Consider the following 20,031-nt stretch of genomic DNA (forward strand, 5'->3'; position numbering starts at 1 on the left):
AACTATTAAAGTAGGTTTCTAAAACAAACCCAGGCCTTGCTGGCCAGCAGAAAACAGAGCACTGCTGGAAGCCAGCAGATTTTATTTTACAACACATAGTGAACTTGTTGGGGTGCTCAGTGCCTACTCCCCATCCTGTGGCAGGCCACAGTGGGCACATGATTTTGGGGGGAAGACTGGGGTGCAGAGCCAATCTGACAGCTGGCCAGTGAGAGAAGCAAAGAAAAGATAGAGATCAAAGACAACCAACAAGAAAACCCTAAGCAAAAAGAGAAAATGACCTCCAGCATAACCAAGAAAATCAGATGCCTAGACAGCAAAAAAAAAAAACAAAAAAAACAAAAAAACATGAGCCACACCAGGAAACACAAAGATATGGCCCAATCAGAGGAACAAACTAATACTACTCAACTGAGATCAGGAGTTGAAACAATTAATTAAAGATCTTCAAACAAATCTTCTAAATCAAGTCAATGAGTTTAAAGAAAATGTGATAAAAGAGAAGGATATAAAGAAGACCCTGGGTGACCATAAGGAAGAATTCATAAGCTTGAAAAAACAAATGGCAGAACTTAATGGGAATGAAAGGCACAATAGAGGAGATGAAAAACGCAATGGAGAATACAACAGCAGACTTGGAGAGGCAGAAGAAAGGATCAGTGAACTAGAGGACAGAACATCTGAAATCCTACACACAAACGATCAGGTAGGGAAAAGAATGGAAAAATATGAGCAGGGTCTCAGGAAACTGATAACATGGAGCACATGAATATACGTGGCATAGGTGTCCCAGAAGGAGAAGAGAAGGGAAAAGGAGCAGAAAGAATAATAGAGGAAAAATCAATGAAAATTTCCCAACTCTTGATGAAAGATATAAAATTACAGGTGCAAGAAGCACAACATGCCCCAAACAATTGATCCAAATAGACCTACTCAAGACATTTATTAATCTGATTTTCAAATCAAAGTCAAAGAGAGAATTCTGAAAGCAGCAAGAGAGAAGCAATACATCACATACAAGGGAAGCTCGGTAAGACTAAATGCAGATCTCTCAGCGGAAACCATATAGGCGAGAAGACAGTGGTATGATATATTCAAGATACTGAAAGAGAAAAACTGCCAACCAAGCCAAGAATCCTATATCCAGCAAAACTGTTCTTCAAAAATGAGGGGGAGTGTAAAATATTTACAGATAAACAGACACCAAGAGAGTATGAGAACAGGAGACCTCCTCTACAAGAAATACTAAAGGGAGTGCTACAGACAAATAGGAAAAGACAGGAGAGAGAGGCTTGTAGAAAAGTGTAGAAATGAAGATATCAGGAGATAGAAAGAGGGTAGAGATCAGGTATTTGATGCTTGAAGGAGTATGTAATTGTTCAAGAAGATTGATTGTATAGATCCCGGAAATGGATAATACAATACTGTGGGACGGTAGCACAACATTGTAAGTACGTTGAACAAAGATGACTTTGAGTACAGTTGAAAGAGGAAGATTAGGGGTATGTATGACACCAGAAGGAAAGATAGAAGATAAAGACTGGGACTGTATAACTTAGTGAAACTTAGAGTGGTCCATGATTGTGATTAAATGTACAAACAAGAATGTGTTTACATGAGGGAGAACAAATGAATGTCAATTTTGCAAGGTGTTGAAAATGGTTTGATATTGGGGAAAAATTGCAGTCAACGCAAATTGACTATAGTTAACAGAAGCATTGTAATATGCCTCCATTAATTTTAACAAAGGCAATATACCAAGGCTAAATGTCTGTAAGGGGGGTATAAGGGAGGGGAATGGGATTCTTGGCTTTGGTGTTGTCTGACCTTTTTATTGTATTTATTTCTTTTTTTTTTCCCCCTGGAAGAAATGGAAATGCCCTCATATAAATTGTGGTGGTGAATGCATAGCAATGTGATTATACCGGGAACCTTTGATTGTTTAATGGACAGATGAGTAGAAAAATGGGGAAAAAAGTAAATAATAGGGAAGGATGGGATGTTTTAGTTGTTCTTTTTTACTTTAATTTTAATTTTTTTTTTTTTTTGCGGTAATGAAGATGTTCAAAAAGTAATTGTGATGAATGCACAGCTATGTAATGGTGCTGTGAATAGTTGTACACTTTTGAATTAAAAACAACAACAACAACAACAAAACCACCCACCTAGCCAGGTTATCCTGAGACTCAAACAAAGGGCGAAAAGCACTTTGCTTCCTTCTCAAATCCTGTGAGAAGAGCGTAACTGAAAGCCCGGCCTTGGTTTCTGCGTGTCACGCGGTCCGCAGGGAGCGGTGCGCGCCGCCTCTCGCGGAGCGGCACTTACCTCGCCGCGTGTTTACTTTCAAAAGGCGCCGCCAGCAGCCCGGGGGACGCCACACGCGCCTCCTCTCGCCGCCAGCACTGGCCTCGGCGGCGGCGGGAGAGGCCGGACCGGCCCGCTCTGCACCGACAGAGCCCCCCTCCCGGACGCATCATGAGGTAAAGAAGGGAGAGGCTGGCCCGGGAGGGGGTCTGCGGGGGCCGCCCACTTTTAGGGGTTGGTCTCTGGTAAGGATCGAACCCGGAGCGAGCACCTGCCTCTTGGGGCTGGCGTTTGTGGGACACCCTTAGACACCTGCTGCTTGGTGCTGTTTGACCTCCTAGAGCCTGAGCCTTTTAAGGGAGCTGGCTTGTCTCAACAACACTGATTAGGAAGGAGACTGGGAGAAAGTGGAAAGAGGCCATAGGGTTTCTTACTTTAAGGAGGGGGTGTATGGAGTGAAAGTTTTGATGAGGGCAAAGTCAGGTTCGTGGTCCAGAGGCCGGGTGATGACTGCACGTTTTTTTTTTTTTTAGGGTACTTCACCGTTTACAGAGCTCCTTTCCTTTCATTCCTCATTGAGACATCAGATGAGTTAAATGAATTTGTGGCAGTAGTGAAACTTGCAGGACTGTTGCAGTACTGTTTCTTACAGCTTCATTTTTTTTTTGTCTGTACACAGTATTTTAGGTTATCTTTTGAAATGAGAAACAACGATCGCAAATGCGCTTTTTACTTGAAATAATAGCAAGGATTTCCTTGATTTTTATATCATTTGTGTATGATTATCTTTACTTGGGAACATTTAATCTTTTGAACATGACAAAACTTCTGTATTTTTAAAATTTCTATGAGAATTGTACATTTTTCATTCTGTAGGGTTTTTTTTGTTTGTTTTTGTTTTTTTTCTTTTTACTAGAAACACTGTTTTATAGGTCTCTTAACTGTTTTGACTCATGGGAATACTATTTGTTTCTCTGCTTTGTCTTCTAAAAAAAACTGTAACTTGCAGCCATTCAGGGTTATGGGAGGTCTTTTTTTTTCCAAAATGAAAATAGCTTTATTTCCCCAGATTATATTTATGCTTACTTAAAATTTCAGATAATACATAAAATTGTAAAAAAAAAAAAGCAAAAATTAACTATAGTTCCTCCACCTGAAGATAACTTTGAGTATCTACTGTGGTGCTAGAAGCTCTGCTTTACTTGGGGAGTGGTGAACAAGACAAACACGGTATCAGTTCTGTGGACCTTACATTCTAGTGAGGAAGACAGACCCCCCCACCCCCACCCCTCTAAAAAGTAAATTAATAAAAATAATTGTGTGGTGTAAAGAGTGCTTTAAAAGAAATGCCTACTTGAGAAGGAGTGACCAGAGAAGGCTTATCTCAGGAGATTACTATTAGGTTATCTGCTAAAAGAGAGGAGCTAAGCCATGAGAAGAATGGGAGAAAGAGCATTCCGATCAGAAATAATGGCATGTACAAAGCCCTTAATACAGGAAAGAACTTGAAACTGAAAAATCAGTGTAGCTGGAAATTAGGAAGTCTGGGGAAGGTGGGACAAGATGAAGTGCAGGAAATAAACAATGACCAGATTGTGCATGGCTATGGCAGGGAGTGTGGATTGTGTTCTGAGTACGACAAGAAGCCACTGAAGGGTTTTAAGTAGAGAAGTGAGGTGATCTGAAAAACTAATTGATTAATTCATCAAATATTTATTGAAACCCTACTGTGTACCAGGCATTGTTCTGGGCACTGGGAATAAATACAGCATTGGAAAGGACAGAGTCCCTGTACTTATGAAACTAATAATCCAGGAGAAAAAAATAGGGGTAAATCTTTACAACCTTGGATTTGGCAAAGGATTTTTTATTTTATTTTGTTTTATCGAGATATATTCACATACCATGCAGTCATACAAAACAAAGCGTACATTCAGTTGTTTACAATACCATTATATAGTTGTGCATTCATCACCAAAATTAATTTTTGACATTTTCATTACTACACACACAAAAATAAGAAGAATAAAAATTAAAGTGAAAAAGAACAATTAAAGTAAAAAAGAACAGTGGGTGCTTTTTTTTTTTCCTTTCCACATTTTTCTACTCATCCATCCATAAACTAGACAAAGTGGAATGTGGTCCATATGGCTTTCCCAATCACATTGTTACCCCTCATAAGCTACATTTTTATACAATCCTCTTCAAGATTCATGGGTTCTGGGTTGTAGTTTGATAGTTTCAGATATTTACTTCTAGCTATTCCAATTCATTAGAACCTAAAAAGGGTTGTCTATAGTGTGCATTAGAGTGCCCACCAGAGTGACCTCTTGGCTCCTGTAGGAATCTCTCTGCCACTGAAGCTTATTTAATTTCCTTTCACACCCCCCTTTTGGTCAAGAAGATGTTCTCCATTCCACGGTGCCAGGTCTGGATTCCTCCCCGGGAGTCATATTCCACGTTGCCACAGGGATTCACTCTGCTGGGTGTCACATCCTACGTAGGGGGGAGGGCAGTGATTTCACCTGCCAAGTTGGCTTAGCTAGAGAGAGAGGGCCACATCTGAGCAACAAAGAGGCATTCGGGTGGCAAAGGATTCTTAGCTGTGACACTAAAATTCAAGGAATAAAAGAAAAATATACATAAAGTAGACCTCATCAAAATTAACAACTTTTGTGCTTCAAAGTACACCATCATGAAACTGAAAAGACAGCCCACAAAACGGGAGAAAATACTTGAAAATCGTGTATCTGATAAGTGATTTTTATCCAGAATACATAAAGAACTTTTAAAGGTTGATAATAATAATAATAATAATGATAATAAACCCAGTTTAAAAATGGTCAAAGGATCATGTACAAATGGTCAATAAGCACATGACAAAATTCTGGATATCATTAGTAATAAGGGAATTGCAAATCAAAACCACAATGAGATACCTTTTTACACCAAGTAGGATGGCTATAATAAAGGAAAAAAGCAATAGATAACGTATTGGCAACGATGTGGAAAAATTGAACCCTCATATATTGTGGATTGGAGTGTAAAATGGTGCAGTCCCTTTGGGAAACAATCTGGTGGTTCCTCAAACGATTAAACAGAGAGTTACCATATGTACCAACAATTCCTCCTAAGTATATACCCAAGAGAATTGAAAACATGTTTATGCAAAAACTTGTACACAATGATTATAGCAGTATTCGTAATAGTCAAAATGTGGCAGCAACTCGAATGTCCATTAACTGATGAATGGATAAATAAAATGTGATATATCCATACAATGGATTATTATTTGGCCAAAAAAAAAAAAGGAATGACGTATTGATACATGCTACAACATGGCTGAACCTCAAAAACAGTTGCTAAGCTAAAGAAACCATTCACAAAGGACCACATATTATGTGATTCCATTTGTATGAAATGTCCAAGAAGAGGCAATATAGAGAGACAGAAAGTAGATTAGTGGTAGCCTAGGACTGGGGTTGATGGAGGTATTAGGGAGTGATGGCTAAGGGTACAGAATTTCTTTTAGGGATGATGAAAGTATTCTAAAATTGTGTGAATTTGCAAAAAGCCATCGAATTGTACACTTTAAATAGATGAATTGTATGGTATATGAAAGTATAATTCAAGGTGTTTCCTTAAGTAAAACAATACTTGAATCTACCAATTGAAAGAACACATCATGTTCCAGGGAAAACTGGCCCAACACTTTGCCACTTTGAATGTATTATGTCCCCCCAAACTCCATGTTCTTTGATGCAGTCTTGGGGTGGGGTGGGGCAGATGTATTAGTGTTGATTAAATTGGAACCTATTGGTTCAGTGTTTCCATGGAGATTTGACTCAATCAACTATGGGCGAGAACTTGCATTGGGAGGCGTTGTCCCACCCATTGAGGGTGGGTCTTTATTGGATCACTGGAGTACTTTGAAAAAAGCCACACAGGCCCAAATGCAGAGCAGCTGTAAGTGACATTTTGGAGAGCAAGTGAGAGTGACATTTTGAAGAGGAGCTGCAGCTAAGAGAGGACAAAATGCCCGAAGAGCAACACTTTGGAAAACACCATTTTGAAAGGCAACCTGGGAACAAGCAGATGCCAGCCATATGCCTTCCCAGCTAACAGGTTTTCCAGAAGCCAGTGGCCTTTCTCTGGTGTAGGAACCCTTTGTTGATGCCTTATCTTGGATACTTTATGGCCTTAAGACTGTAACTTTGTAACCAAATAAACCCCCTTTATAAAAGCCAATCCACTTCTGGTATTTTGCAAAAGGGCAGCATTAGCAAACTGGAACAAGCACTAAGACATATCTTGATAAAATTATTGGACTGGCAAGATATCATACCATAATAGAGACAATTAGATCAGAGGTTATGTAGGGCTGGGAAGGATAGAGGGATTGAGAGGTGACTGCTAAGAGGTATGTGGTTTTTCTTTTTGGAGCAATGAAAATGTTCTGAAATTGATTGTGGTGATGAATGCACAACTCTCTCAATAAAACTGCTTAAATCCAAAAGATAAAAGAAAAAAAAAATAACATTCCATAAGGGAAAGAAAATCAGGTCTGAATCAGGCTTCACAGAAACATTCAATACCAAAAAGCAGTAGAGGAACATATAAAACTAACTGAAGAAAGAAAGGGTGAACCAAAATTTGTTTTCCCTGCCAAGGTGTGCTTGGGTATAAGGACTACTGACTAATAGTTTTTGAATGTCCAAGGTTTCACATCTTTTCTACATAAGCCTTTTTCAAGGAAACAACTAGAAGGGAAACTTCAGCAAAGGAATCCACCACTGAAACCTCTGGAAAAATTATAACGGTTATTATTGGGGGCCATTGTTTTTTATCAGACTTTAAAGAGAATACTTTTTTTTTTTTTTAATTAAATTCAGTTTTATTCACACACCATACAATCATCCATGGTATACAATCCACTGTCCACAGTATGATAACATAGTTACGCGTTCATCACCACAATCTATCTTAAAGAGAATACTTTTAATGTTCTACCATTATGTATGTAAGCTATTATCTAGATACCCTTTCATCAAGTAAGATAATCTATTTACTGTGAATTTTCTTTTTAATCACAAGTTGAAATTTATGAATGCTTTTTCTATATCTACCAATTTATGGTCATAGTGTTTTCTTCTTTAATTTCTTAATATAGTGAATTATGTGAATAGATTTTCTAATGTTAAGCCTTCCTTGAATTTGATACAAACCTTACTTGATCATGTTGTTTTGTGTTATGTAAATATTACTAGTTTTGATTTTCTAGTATTTTTATTTAAGATTTTTGCTTGTATTTTCATTGGTAATGTTGCCTTAAAATTTTGTTTTAAAACCATCATTTTCTGGTTTCTCTATCAAGGTTGTGCTAGCCTTATAAAATAAGTTGAGATTTTCCTATTTTCTGTTAAAAGTTGTATGTGGAAAACTCTTGGGTCTGACATTTATATACCTATAACAGATATAATGTATATTACAAATAACTATATTAATTATTTAATGGTTGTAGGTATATTCCAGTTTTCTGTTTTTAAGTAGAGTTTGATAAATTGTATTATTTCTACAAAATTCTCCCATTTTGTGCTTTTAATTTTTTGTCATAAAATTGTTTCATCCTTGCCAGCACTTGATATTTTAATCTTTTTAATTTTAGCCATTCTAGTGGGTGTCAAGTAATGTTTCATTGTGTTTTAATTAGCATTTCTCTTATAATTAATGATGTTAACCACTTTCCATTACATGCCATGAATATGTCTTTTTTTGGTGAAGTGTCTCTGAGAGTTCTTTGTATATTCAGGCTACAAGTCTTTTATGTGTGTTTTCTCCATTCTTTGGCTTGCCTTTTCAATTTCTTAATGATGTCTTTTGAAGAGCAGGAGGTTTTAATATTTCATGAAGTCCAGTGTGTCAGTTTTTCTTCTCTGGTAACTGGGTTTTGTGCCCTCAGAAGTCTTTACCCAGCTCTGTAGTTGAGATGATTTTTCCCTAAGATTTTTTCTAGAAGCTTTATAGTTTTAGCTTTTATGTTTAGATCCACAGTTCATTTCAAGTTAATTTTTATTGTGGTTTGGGAATAGGGGTCAAGGTTCATTTTCCCCCATTTTAGTTGTTTTAGCACCACTTGTTGTAAAGCTATTCTTACCTTATTGAATTATATGGGCAATATTGCTGCAAATCAATATCTGGACTCTATTCTGTTCTATTGATATAAAGATATATTTATATCTTGACTGTCTTGACTACTTTGCAGTAATTCTTGAAATCAAGTAGCATTGAGTCCTTTAACTGTTCTTTTTCAAAACTGGATTTGGTTATTCTAAGTCTTTTGAATTTCCATGTAGGTTTTAGAATCAGTCATCTGTTTCTGCACATCTATAGATCTATTTGGTATCTTAACATCCGCCAGCACTGCTTGACCTCAGGTCTGTTCCATCCTTAATCCCATAGCAGACTCACTCTGATAATTCTTGTATAATCTCGCTTATCAGTATTATATTGATATAATATACCCAGCCCAATTTTCAGCCAAGGACTTTCAAAAAACCTCAACAGACTTAGTGAGCCCCTCACTCTGCCCAACTCCCTCCACCATAATGTCCTGCTGCTGCTACCCCAAACTATGACCCCTTCCTTCTCTGCTTGATCTCGAGCTCACTGTGCTGGGGGTAGGAAGTCATCCCAGGGAGAGTGCTAGGATACTATTGGGGCTTATCTCATGAGTTTCCCTTCTTTAAGAGAGCACAGTGTTGCACTACCAGTTTTCCATTGCCTGAAAAGAATTGCCGCATGTATTTTGTCTTGTGTTACAGTTGATTACATCAGGAGAGCTAGTTTGCTACCACTTACTCCAACTTAGCTGACCAAATTTCTTAAATAATTGTTGGGCACAGAATTCTACATATAAAGCAAGCTTTTTTTTTTTTTTTTTTTTTTAATGTGATTTAAATCTTACATTTCATAATTAATTTTTTTTCTGTTTGCTTTCTCATTTTCTGTAAGTTTGGGTTAAAATCTTTTTCTGTAAGCATGGATTGCTCAATTTCTCCTTGCAATTATGACAGTTTTTGTGTTATTTATTTATTTATTGTTTTAGCACATTCAACAAAATTGTCCAACCAAGATCTCAGAACAAGTTAGTAGTAGAGTCTGCACTAGAATCCTGGTCTCCTGATCCCAATTTAATTGTCCCTTTTTGACAGAGATAATCTATTTGCCTAATGAAAGAATACTAGCAGGATAGCTACTTTTTCTAAAGAATCTTCAACACATCCACATAATTCTGCCTCAAATGCTTTTTTGAAAAAAAAGTCTACAATAAAACTATACGTGCTAATTTTTTGTAAAGCATATTGAGTTCCTCAATTAATTATTATTTAGAACAGTATTCTAAGGCTCATGACACAAACTGAAAACTTTACCACTTTTTGATTATCTTTCTGTGTTCTTATTTTATTCTTCTCCCTTCTTCCTTAGTATTCCTTTATATTAAACTATTTGCATTTCCTAAAGTGTATCATTTTTATAACTCTGCCTTTGCTCATACTATTTCTACTGCGTAGACAATATACACACTAGTGCCCTTTTTCAGCTTCCTTATCATTTGAATACCTACTCAGATTTCAAGTATCATTGCTTCTATAAAGCGTATTCTATGATATCCTTATCCCATGAAGTTGGTTGTTTGCACCATTATGACCGACTATATTATGTGCTAGATACTCCTACACATTTAGTACTGGTTTCTTTACGGGTTTGTCTTTTCTAGTCTAGGAGCGCTTTCATTGTAGAGACTGTTTCTCATTTGTCTGGATGAGTCCAGGGTATAGCATAGTATAGGATACAGCATAGTACAGGATACAGCATAGTACAGGGTACCTAGTAGTCACCTCTAATAGTTTTAATGAATAGGTGAATCATATATTGCTACTTTGGCTGTAGGGAAAGATTTTATTTGTGTTCTACTTGGTTTTATTATTTCCATCCATCAGAATATGAATGTGTTTCTACAGTTTCTTCATTTTGAAAGATTTTTTTTTCAGTTAGGCAAATGATTCCTGTAAGCATAATTTATCTCTGTGAACAAAATTTTCTTTAGAAGTTAAAGAATATTGGAGGAAAAGCATTTCAGGTTATGTGTGTTTTTTGCTCATCGAGCAAATTTAGCCCTCAACTGTGGAGACTTGTCAAAAGGGGGTAATAACCATTATAGCGTTATATGTCATATAAATTAGATAATCAGTAAAAATTTGTTTATATAGTACATATGCCATAAATAGTCACTTTATGATGTAATTTTTTTCTTTTTTTTATTTTAGCGTTTATGACATTAACAAAAAACAGGACTATGACAAGAATTCTGGGGGTATACTTGGTGAAAGTGAATTAAGACCACCCTCCCAGCTACATTCTCTCTTAGAGAAGATCGAGACAGGGTTCATATCAGAAAAAAGTGGGTATTAAACTAAGTGCTATAAATTATTACTAATGCATTCAAGGTAGAAGATAAAATATTTTAAATTTTTAAATTTTAATTTAGGTCATATAAGATGAAAGGACCATAGCTACAAATATTTTTATGATCTTTAGTCCAAATACTGTAGGTGATTAAGTTTTCCAATTGCATCATAAAAGATATATGTTCAAGGAAAATTGTCAGATTCCTCTCTTTGTATTTCTTTAAAATTATTCAATTTTGTTTTGAATTGAGGTATTCAAAATAATTAAAGTAATACATGCTTTAGGAAAAACCTAAATTGTAGTAAAATGTAAGATAAAAGGTATAGTTCCCCTTTTGTCCACTTCCCAATCTCAATAACCATTGGTGTGTAACCAGTGTTACAGTTTGGTTTCCTGTCCTTCTAGATCTTTTCCTGTACACTTTCAAAAACATGATTTTATTTATTTATATTTTACCGAAATGGCATTAAATAATGCATGTTGTTTACTCAGTAGTATAAAGTATCTTTGTATGTCAGTATGAACAGATACACCTGGCTTTTTTATAAACAGATACACCTTGCTTTTATTTAATGTTTGCAAAGTGTTCCCTGTTGGTGGCAATTTAAGTTGTCTCCAGTGTTTTGCTATAATAGAAGCTGGTGCGTGAAACATCCTTGTAGATACACATCCTGTTCACTTGTGCAAGTATTTCTGAGGAGACGATTCCTAGAAATGGAATGATTATAGGGGATACGCATTTGAGTTTTGTTAGGTCTTGCCAAATTGTACCACTAAAAAGTTGTATCTGTCTTAACCTGGCAATCCTTTAATATCTTAACAATAAATACATTTAGGATTAGGTGATTGAGGAAAGATCTCTTCCTTCAGCAACTGACAAATGATCTGCTTAGAACAGCTGAAGTATACAGACAGTGATGAAAATCTAGGTTAGGTTGCAGTACTCATAGGGAGCACTAACAAGGGCTTTTAATGGCAGTGATATTGTTGGGTTCTGAGTGTTTCTGTCTTTGATTAGTTCTATTGCTTAATGCACAAACAAGACAGGTGGAAAAAGATCTGGGGGAGATGTAAAAGTGCTTAGTTTTGTTTGGAATTATTGCAATACCTAAGTTGTGGAAATCAGATCATTTCATCATCTTCTTTCAGACCAGATGCTTATGGAATGGAAAACAGGTATCTGTGGCACACCATTGGAAGTTGGTTTATAATTCTCTTATCTCTTTTATTAGACATTAAAAAGAGATAGAAGTGCCGCAGACACACTTAGTAACTCTGTAATAGATTTTGAGAAAGAGGAAAGATTAATGCAGCCACTTAACCAGAATCTGACTATATCAAACTTCACTTAATTTTTAAGGCTGAATCCACAAATAGCAAAGAAATGAGCCTAAAGCCAGGTGCTACAGAATAAAATATTGACTCAGTTTCCAGAGCCACTGTGATTGAGCTTAAAATTTCTCCAAATGCTCTTCATTGGGTACTCAAGCCTTAAGAGACAGTCTTTACACTTTACAGACAGGTATTTTTAAAGTTATCTTCTTGCTTGTTGTTTTAGGTTTCTTTGTGGAATAGCTCCCTCTTCATTTTCTTAATGCTCTGATAATCTTAAATGTTTAAAGAAAGCATGTGTATTGTTTGGCAAAAATGAAACCAGTCATTCATTGAGTGTCCATATTACTCCAGACACTAGTTAGACTCTTAAATGAAACTGTCATGTAGAGAAGAGAGTATCAACTAGTTTTCTAGATAAAGTCCTTCTCATCCATCTCCTCATTTATAAAGCAGGAAATTGTTGTACTTCCTTGAGAGTATAATTGAGGTCATTTTTTATGAAGTCATGAAAGTTTCAAGATTTGCTCTGGTTTTCAAACAGCTTGTTTTTGACATGCTTTTCCTTCTACTAACCATAAAATCACTGCTTTTGTAAATATGCTGCTATTTGGAGAACGATTACTTAAAGGGGAAGCATTTTTAACCATAAATAAATAGCTTTGGCCCTAAAAATATTTAAGCACAGGATAATTCATTTGCTACTTGTTCCTCCTTGATGTGTTAATTTGTTTGTTTTTTGTAACCTCTGGAACAGTATTCCCTACACTAGTATAAATAAAGGGTTTTCTATATATATTTAGAAAACACTGTTAAAAAGTTAATTCATTTTATTTATTATTGTTACACTATTTCTGGAGTTTTCAGTTTATTACTGTGTATTGTATTGCTCAAAAAATGGGAATAGATGTAGTATTCAGTACTTTCCAAATATAAAATTTGTGCCTCCCTATTAATGTCTTGCAGAATTTAGAGAAGCTGATAATCATAGGATGTTCATTTCCGAAGTTATGACAACTTTTGTCAAATATTGATTCTCAGAGAAAATGATGTTGCCTTCTTAAAAAATATTAAATATAATGTTTCTAAAATTATAATTTCTAAAGATTCTTGATTTGTATTTGGACTAGCAGTGCAGATTGTTGGTTATTAAGTCAGTGGTACTATGAGATGAATTTATAGATCCTCAACCTTCCCTGTGCTTTGAGTAATGTAGCCAAAAAAAAAAAGCCATAATTTTAACTATTAACACTATTACACTATTTGAGTCTATTCAGAATATCTGTATTTTTTTACAAAGCTGTATACTGATATTGAAGGAGAAAGTGAAACTGAGCAAGAGTAAAAGTAAAAAAGGACCGTTCAGTCCAAATTAATTTTACTGAAGTGCTTGTTTTCATTTCTGTGGTAGACTTGTTTTTTGGTATCTATTGTTCATAAGTTAATTTTAACTAAAATGCTTTTTTTCCCTTTAACAGTTTAGACTTTACTGCAGTTGACTCAGTTCTGGTAAAAGTAGGAAGTCATGTTAATTACTTATTTATATCATATGACTACAACTTTGAATAATACGTAAATTATTTCATTCTCCTCATTATTTATAAATAATGGTGATGTATCCCCTTCCCAACCTTCGTAAAGAGAGTAGAGAAAATACAGATAGAATAAACAATCCAAATGCTTAAATGTTATGAGCATTCATTAGGCTCAGTTCTTGCCAAAGTGATGACTTATAAAATCAAAAGGCATAAAGGGTAAACCAAGAAAATTGTTGAACCAAATCAATAATTATCAGTTAGGAGACAGGCCTCTCATGAGAAGAGTATATCAGAGTCTCTGGGATAGCACATGGATATGGTTTGAAAAAAGCACTTTCAGAAAAAGTAACATAGTTTTATTCTTGGCTGGTGAGAAAACCCCAAAGATGCAATGATTTCTAATGTGTTTGGTGACTGGGCAATAGTAGATCCCTTAAAAAGAACCTAATGGACTTACCTGGGGATTTGATGAAAAATGGGAGGGGGGTAAGTTCATCAGAATGTGACATAGGTTTAAAAAAACTAAAGGCTGAGAAACAGTAGTCTAAGAGAGGGCTGACTGCCGACTTGACACTACAGTGTCTACTTACCAACTGTGGTTAGTGTGCACAGCCTTAAACCAAAAGGCATAAGGGGTCTGTCAGGGTGTATTTTAGCGCCTGTATTAAAAGTAATTCACCCTCAATTTTAGTTCATTTGGCTTATTTTCTCCACATGAGAAGTCTTTTAAGATTAGTTAAGGTGGTACACATGATAGTCACAAAAATATGAATTTGTTGGTTATACAGAAGTGAGATAGGATAAGTGTTCAGTGATGTTTAGTGTGCCACTTTTAACCCCATCCTTTGGCTGCCTTAAACAGTTGCATTATTTTTGTTTGTGTTTTACAGTTTTTAAGACAGTGTCCTTGAGTTCAGACTCTGTCTTCCAGAGGGCAGTTTCAATTCTCCATTCTTCTTACTTGGACTCTGCATCTGAGCATGGTTTTCAGTACAGTCAAGTGACTTTGGTGAAAAATGACATTTTCTTAAATGAGGTGAGGTGCTTGGTACACACTGTGTCTGTGTGTTAGTTTTATTTTAGTTAAAAAAAAAAATAGTCCCATCATTTTGACTATATAAAAGCCTAGTTCTTTTTAGCTGTCACATTTCAGATGAGATAAAAGATCCTTGGAAATAGTCTGTTGGAGGGTAATAATATATACTAGGGAATAGAAAAATAATAAATTCATTAGTTTTTTTTAGCAGGAGGAATTCAGATGATACAAATTTAAAATTAATTTACAAGGCAAAATAGCATGCTTATAGCTTGTGGTCATTTTCTCTTTATACAGTACAAAACTTTTTACCAACAAAAAAAAGCAAGTGACTATACTCAGGAAGAACTTCAAGAAACTTATGGGTTTCTTCTGTTTGAAACTGAAAATCAGGTAAGGGAGTTAGGTTGTAGGAAATTAATTTTGTGATATTAATGTACAAAATTAATGGTATCACAATTTGTAAGATTACCAGTTCATCTATCTTTTCTGGTACTTAGTTTGATGACAGTGAAAGTTCATCAGGAAAGAGATTTGATTTCTACATATTTTCATAGTTCCTCTTTCATCATACATATATTTGTAAGCTTATGGATCAATAAAGTTTCTCCAGTGTTAGCAATGCCTTTTAATGGATTGAATGATATTTCTCCATTCTGGGTTATCCTTTACATTGATACTTTGTTTCCTGTAGAGGTTTTTTTAAGTTTAAATCATACAGTTTTGGGGGATAACGTGAACAATTTTAGCATTCTCATTTCTTGGAATTTTTTCATACCTGTCTTTGACGTTTGAGTATCCATTTTGTCACTTGTATCTAATTGTGAGAGGAGGAACTGCTGTGTGGAGGATATGTCTCCAAAGATGTGTATGGCTTCCTAGAAACAATCTTGGCAATACTAGAAATCTATGATCAAAACTTAAACAACTAAAAGGTAAAGCTTTGTTTGGGTTAATGGTCCATAATGAACATGGGTGGATTTGCTTAAAGAATAATAAACTAACATATGGGGGTTGTATTACAATGCTAGAAGCATTTATTTATTTAACTTAATCATTTAAATCCAAGTAAGATATTCTGTGGGTTCATACTAATAAAGACATTTGGAGGTAAGGCATTTTCAAACTGAGTGATTAACAAAGCTATAATTGAAAAAGAAATCTTCAAGAGAGGACTTAAATCTTGAGTTTGTTTGTTTTGCTAGCGACATTTTTGTTAATAGAAATGGCAAAGTTTTTTGAAAAACTTTGAACCATTAACTAAAACCTGATTGCTTTACATAAACTTCCTTTGTGCCGTGAATGCATGTGGTATACAGATTCTATATTTATTTTAATGTTTATAGCGTTTCACAGCCTCCAAAAACTAGCTTTGATGAGCAAAATAATATGTTTTGTTTAAAGGCAAAACTGGTGTGTCAGCGTGGGCTCTGTGTTGGCAGCAGTGCTATTACCACTCTGGGTGACCCAGCCAAAGGTAAGTCAATAAAGAAACAAGAATCTTTTCTTTCATAAGGTGAAGTGAGGTTTAGATTACTTCATGAGATACTTGGGTTAAAAGTCAGTTTCAGTTAATGACAAACATAATAGTCTTTAGAATCAGGACTTTAAACATACAAATGAGCTTAGAGTCTGAACCTTTAGGTTTTTCAACAGGAGTTATGTGATGCGAACTTTTTTAAAGGTTGGTTGGACTAGAAGAGATACTGAAGGTATTTTTAGTGCTAAGAGATTAATACAATTATCCAGTGGTAATGAGCGCCTCTTCTAAGCTATTATAATGGCAATAGGAATAGAGAATAGATAGAACTGATCAAACTTGGCAACCGTGGAATATGAGGAGTAAAAGAGGAAATAATCAAATATCAGTTTTCAATTTATACTGTATTGATATTATTAATAGAAAAGAGTCACAGAAGGAAAGAAGCCAATTGGTAGAGAATCTGATTAAGAGAAAGGTAATCTAATTTGAAGAACATGAGTTAGCACTAAATTTCTTTAAGCATCAGTTTCCTTACTTATAAAATAGGTAAAACTGCCTTAAGAAGTTGTTGTGAGAGGATTTGGGATGGGGTTCAAGGGGTGGAGGTGGGGCGCTATTTGAAGCTAAAGCACTGTTACATAGGAATTTTGGAAGGAATAAGACGGCAAAGAACAGAACTTTGGGATTGTAATGGGAGTATGGGGTGGAGGTGGGTGGGATAAATGAGTAAAAGTTAAGGGTAGTTCAGAGGAGATAGAATCAGGAAGTAGAGTTTTACAGAAATCAGAAGGAATTTAAGGAAGGGCATTTGGCAGTGGCAGATCAGGACTGAGAAAGATCATCAGGCTTGATGGCTAGATTTCCAGCTGACTTTTTTTTTTAATGAAACCTTTATTGAGATATAATTCACATACCAGAACATTCACCCATCTAAAGTGTACAATTCAGTGTTTTTTAGTGCATTTACAAAGTTGTGCAACCAATACCACAATCAATTTTAGAATATTTTATTCACCCGAAAAAGATATCCAGTACCCATTAGCAGTCACTCCCCTTTCCACCCCACCTCTAGCACTGGACAACCACTAATTTCTTTCTGTCTCTAGATTTGTCTATTCTGGACAATGTAATCATATAATAGGTGATCCTTTGAGCCGGCTTTCACTTAATGTTTTCAAGCTTCATCCATATTGTAGCATGTGTGGGTACTTCATTCCCTTTTTTGGCCAAATAATATTCCGTCATATGGATATACCACATTTTGTTTATTCATTCATCAGCTGATGGATCTTTGGGTTGTTTCCACTTTGAGTCTATTATGAATAATACTGCTATGAACATTCATGTACAAGTTTTTTGATGGACCTATGTTTTCATTTTTCCTTGGCATATACTGAAGAGTGGAATTGCTGGATCAGACACAGTAGCTATGTAAAACAAAATTTTTTAAATTTACATTCAACTCATATCTTCTAATGACATTAAAGGGAATAAATTCATAACCCCAGTAACATTTTACATTAAGCCTTTTTCTTTTCTATTTCTTTGTACCCCACTCTCTTCATTATGAAAGAGCCAAACACATAAAAAGATTAAGTAGTATAATATACCCATCACTTAGGTTTGATTATTTGCTTCATTTGTTTATTTTTATTTTATTTTATTTTTTTTTGGCTGAAGAATTTGGAAGTCAATTGCAAGTAAATAATGCAGAATGCATTTCCAAAGATAAGAACATTTTCCTTCACAACTACAATCTCATTATTTTATTGTTGATGTTTAAGAGACCAACTTCAATAAGGTGGTAGAAATAAAAGCTGGATTGTTTCTAAGAAATACATATTCTTCATAATCACATATACTTGGGTTGATAATACAATAGCATTACTTCTTGTGTACATTTTATATGTTTGGCTCAAATAGAAATGGTTAATTTTGTGTATAATACTAATAATATTAATAATACAGTGTTTTATAGTTTATAAAGTTAATTGATCTTTTTAAATCTTCATGAGAACCCTATAGTTTATGGACTTGTGACCCAAATCTTGCTGAGTCACCCTTCCCTAGTTAGTAAGTGGAAAACCTGGAACTGAAACCCACATATTCATTGACCACAAATTCATTACTCTTTCTGAATTTAGTAAAATGGCATGTGTGAAGCATCTGGCACGTAACTAGTATCCAATTAATGTTAATTTCCTCTTTCCTTTCCCAGCAAACATCTGAAATAATTTATATTTATCATATTAACATTAAAGACTGTCATCATATGGTTGAATGTAAATTATATGTTCTGGTTAATTAAAATTTTTAGAAAGAAATCCACAGATGTTCCAAAATTTGCTCAGTAATACTGCACAGTTTCCTGTAAAGTTTATGACTTACTGACAATGATATTTGGTATATAGATTTTCTAAATAAAGAATCTTGAAGGAAGACAAGTCAGTGCATTTGTTAAAAAATGACACACTTAGTGAGTTAACCAAAATTATATATTATTATAATTTTGGAAGTAGTATTGTGGTGGTCTCCAGACCAAGCTGGTTAAATCTTTGTAGAGCCTAAACCAAAATTACCCCCAACCAGTGTTCAGTTTAGGAGTTGATTACTGTGGAGAGCTGTAAGAATCTTTCAGGCCACCTTTATTTTAGGTTCTTTGCATTGCCTATTCTTATGTTTATCTATAGGTGACCAGTTAAAGGTAGTTCTGCATGTGAATTATGTATGTAAATTGTCTTTTTAAAGTGTAAATTAATCTGTCTTTTACACTTACAGGTGTGTACATTTCCAAATACTCAGACTATCTTCATCCAAGACCATGGTATCATGGAAAATCTGGTTATGTTGTAATTTTTAATCTAATTAAGGTAAAGCCCAGATGTGTTTATGTAGTTTTTCTTTTAAAAACTGAAGGTTATCAATCTATGATAATGTTTTTTAAAGATCATAGCTAAATATAGTTCATATGGGCAGCTATCCAAATTCAGAAGAATATGTGCTGTTTTTAGTTTGCTTTACAAACAAAACTTGTTTGTTCATTTAATAATTGATCTATGAACATGTTTAAAAAAAAAACTCAAAATAACAAAAAAGGTGTTCATTGAAAAGTCTTCCTCTCACCCCTGTCCTGCAGTGCCATTTTTAAACATTAAGTAACAGAAAACCAGTAGCTGCTTATAAAATATTATTACAGTTCAGCTGTAGAAGATGAATTTCAGCAAGCAGTATTCATTGTCTGGTTTAAATAGTCAAAATGGGAAATTGTCGCTTTCTTTTTCCTTAAAACATCCAGACCTCAGCATAACTGGTTTCCTTAATATGTTATTACATGTTTACAGCTTCATGTGGCATCGGTAACTGCCAATCTCACAAATTCTTAAATTTCCTGAAATAGTACAGTATAAATGAATCATGAGATTAGAATTTTCACCCAGACAGTAGGAAGACTGATTTTAGAGGTTGTTGGGCTTTTGACGACTTATTTTTATGGTCTTGTTTTGTTTTGTTGCTTTTGTTTTAGCTTTCTTACTATCTTAAGTTCTTTGGTTATGAACCCAACAATAGTGACTTATAAGAGTGTGAATTCTTCATATTCCAAAATTTGTGCCTAGAATTAGAGGGAAAATAGCATTGCATTGAAGTATGATCACTTCAGCTTTTCCTCCTTTAATATTCCTTCACTGCTGTATGAAAAGTACTGCCGTACTGCTGCAGAAAATATGCCTGTCAACTCAGATGATAAACATGGATTTGGTTTTTTATTTTTGTTAGATTGTACCAGTCTTGGCTTCTTGCCACTGTTAACTCCCCCTGTCTGGCTGCATATTGCTGTTTATTTTATTGCTTAAAAGCCAGCCACAGTAAGC

At 35.0% G+C, this 20,031-nt stretch overlaps 1 protein-coding gene and 1 long non-coding RNA gene across 7 annotated transcripts in view; both read left to right on the forward strand.

Annotated features, from left to right (window-relative positions):
• Positions 1 to 20,031, forward strand: part of TASOR2 (transcription activation suppressor family member 2) — an 84,464-nt gene that overhangs the window by 9,723 nt on the left and 54,710 nt on the right. For 3 of the 6 annotated variants that reach the window (XM_037847904.1, XM_037847905.1, XM_037847909.1), the window contains exons 1-5: positions 10,632 to 10,765; positions 14,534 to 14,679; positions 14,977 to 15,072; positions 16,084 to 16,156; positions 18,941 to 19,032. Coding sequence is in view for 2 of the 6 variants with exons in the window: in XM_037847907.1 (XP_037703835.1) it covers positions 14,534 to 14,679; positions 14,977 to 15,072; positions 16,084 to 16,156; positions 18,941 to 19,032 (407 nt within the window). In the remaining 4 variants the exon portion in view is untranslated. Of the gene's footprint in view, positions 1 to 10,631; positions 10,766 to 14,533; positions 14,680 to 14,976; positions 15,073 to 16,083; positions 16,157 to 18,940; positions 19,033 to 20,031 lie in introns of those variants that run through there. The other 3 variants (XM_037847907.1, XM_037847906.1, XM_037847908.1) reach the window with 2 other exon arrangements.
• LOC119543194 lies at positions 2,055 to 10,662 on the forward strand. Its single transcript, XR_005218535.1, has 3 exons — positions 2,055 to 2,480; positions 2,838 to 2,895; positions 10,632 to 10,662. It is a non-coding gene; the product is annotated as an uncharacterized LOC119543194 (long non-coding RNA).

This window comes from Choloepus didactylus, chromosome 8, assembly GCF_015220235.1.
Source record: "Choloepus didactylus isolate mChoDid1 chromosome 8, mChoDid1.pri, whole genome shotgun sequence".
NCBI classification, from domain to species: Eukaryota; Metazoa; Chordata; class Mammalia; order Pilosa; family Megalonychidae; genus Choloepus; species Choloepus didactylus.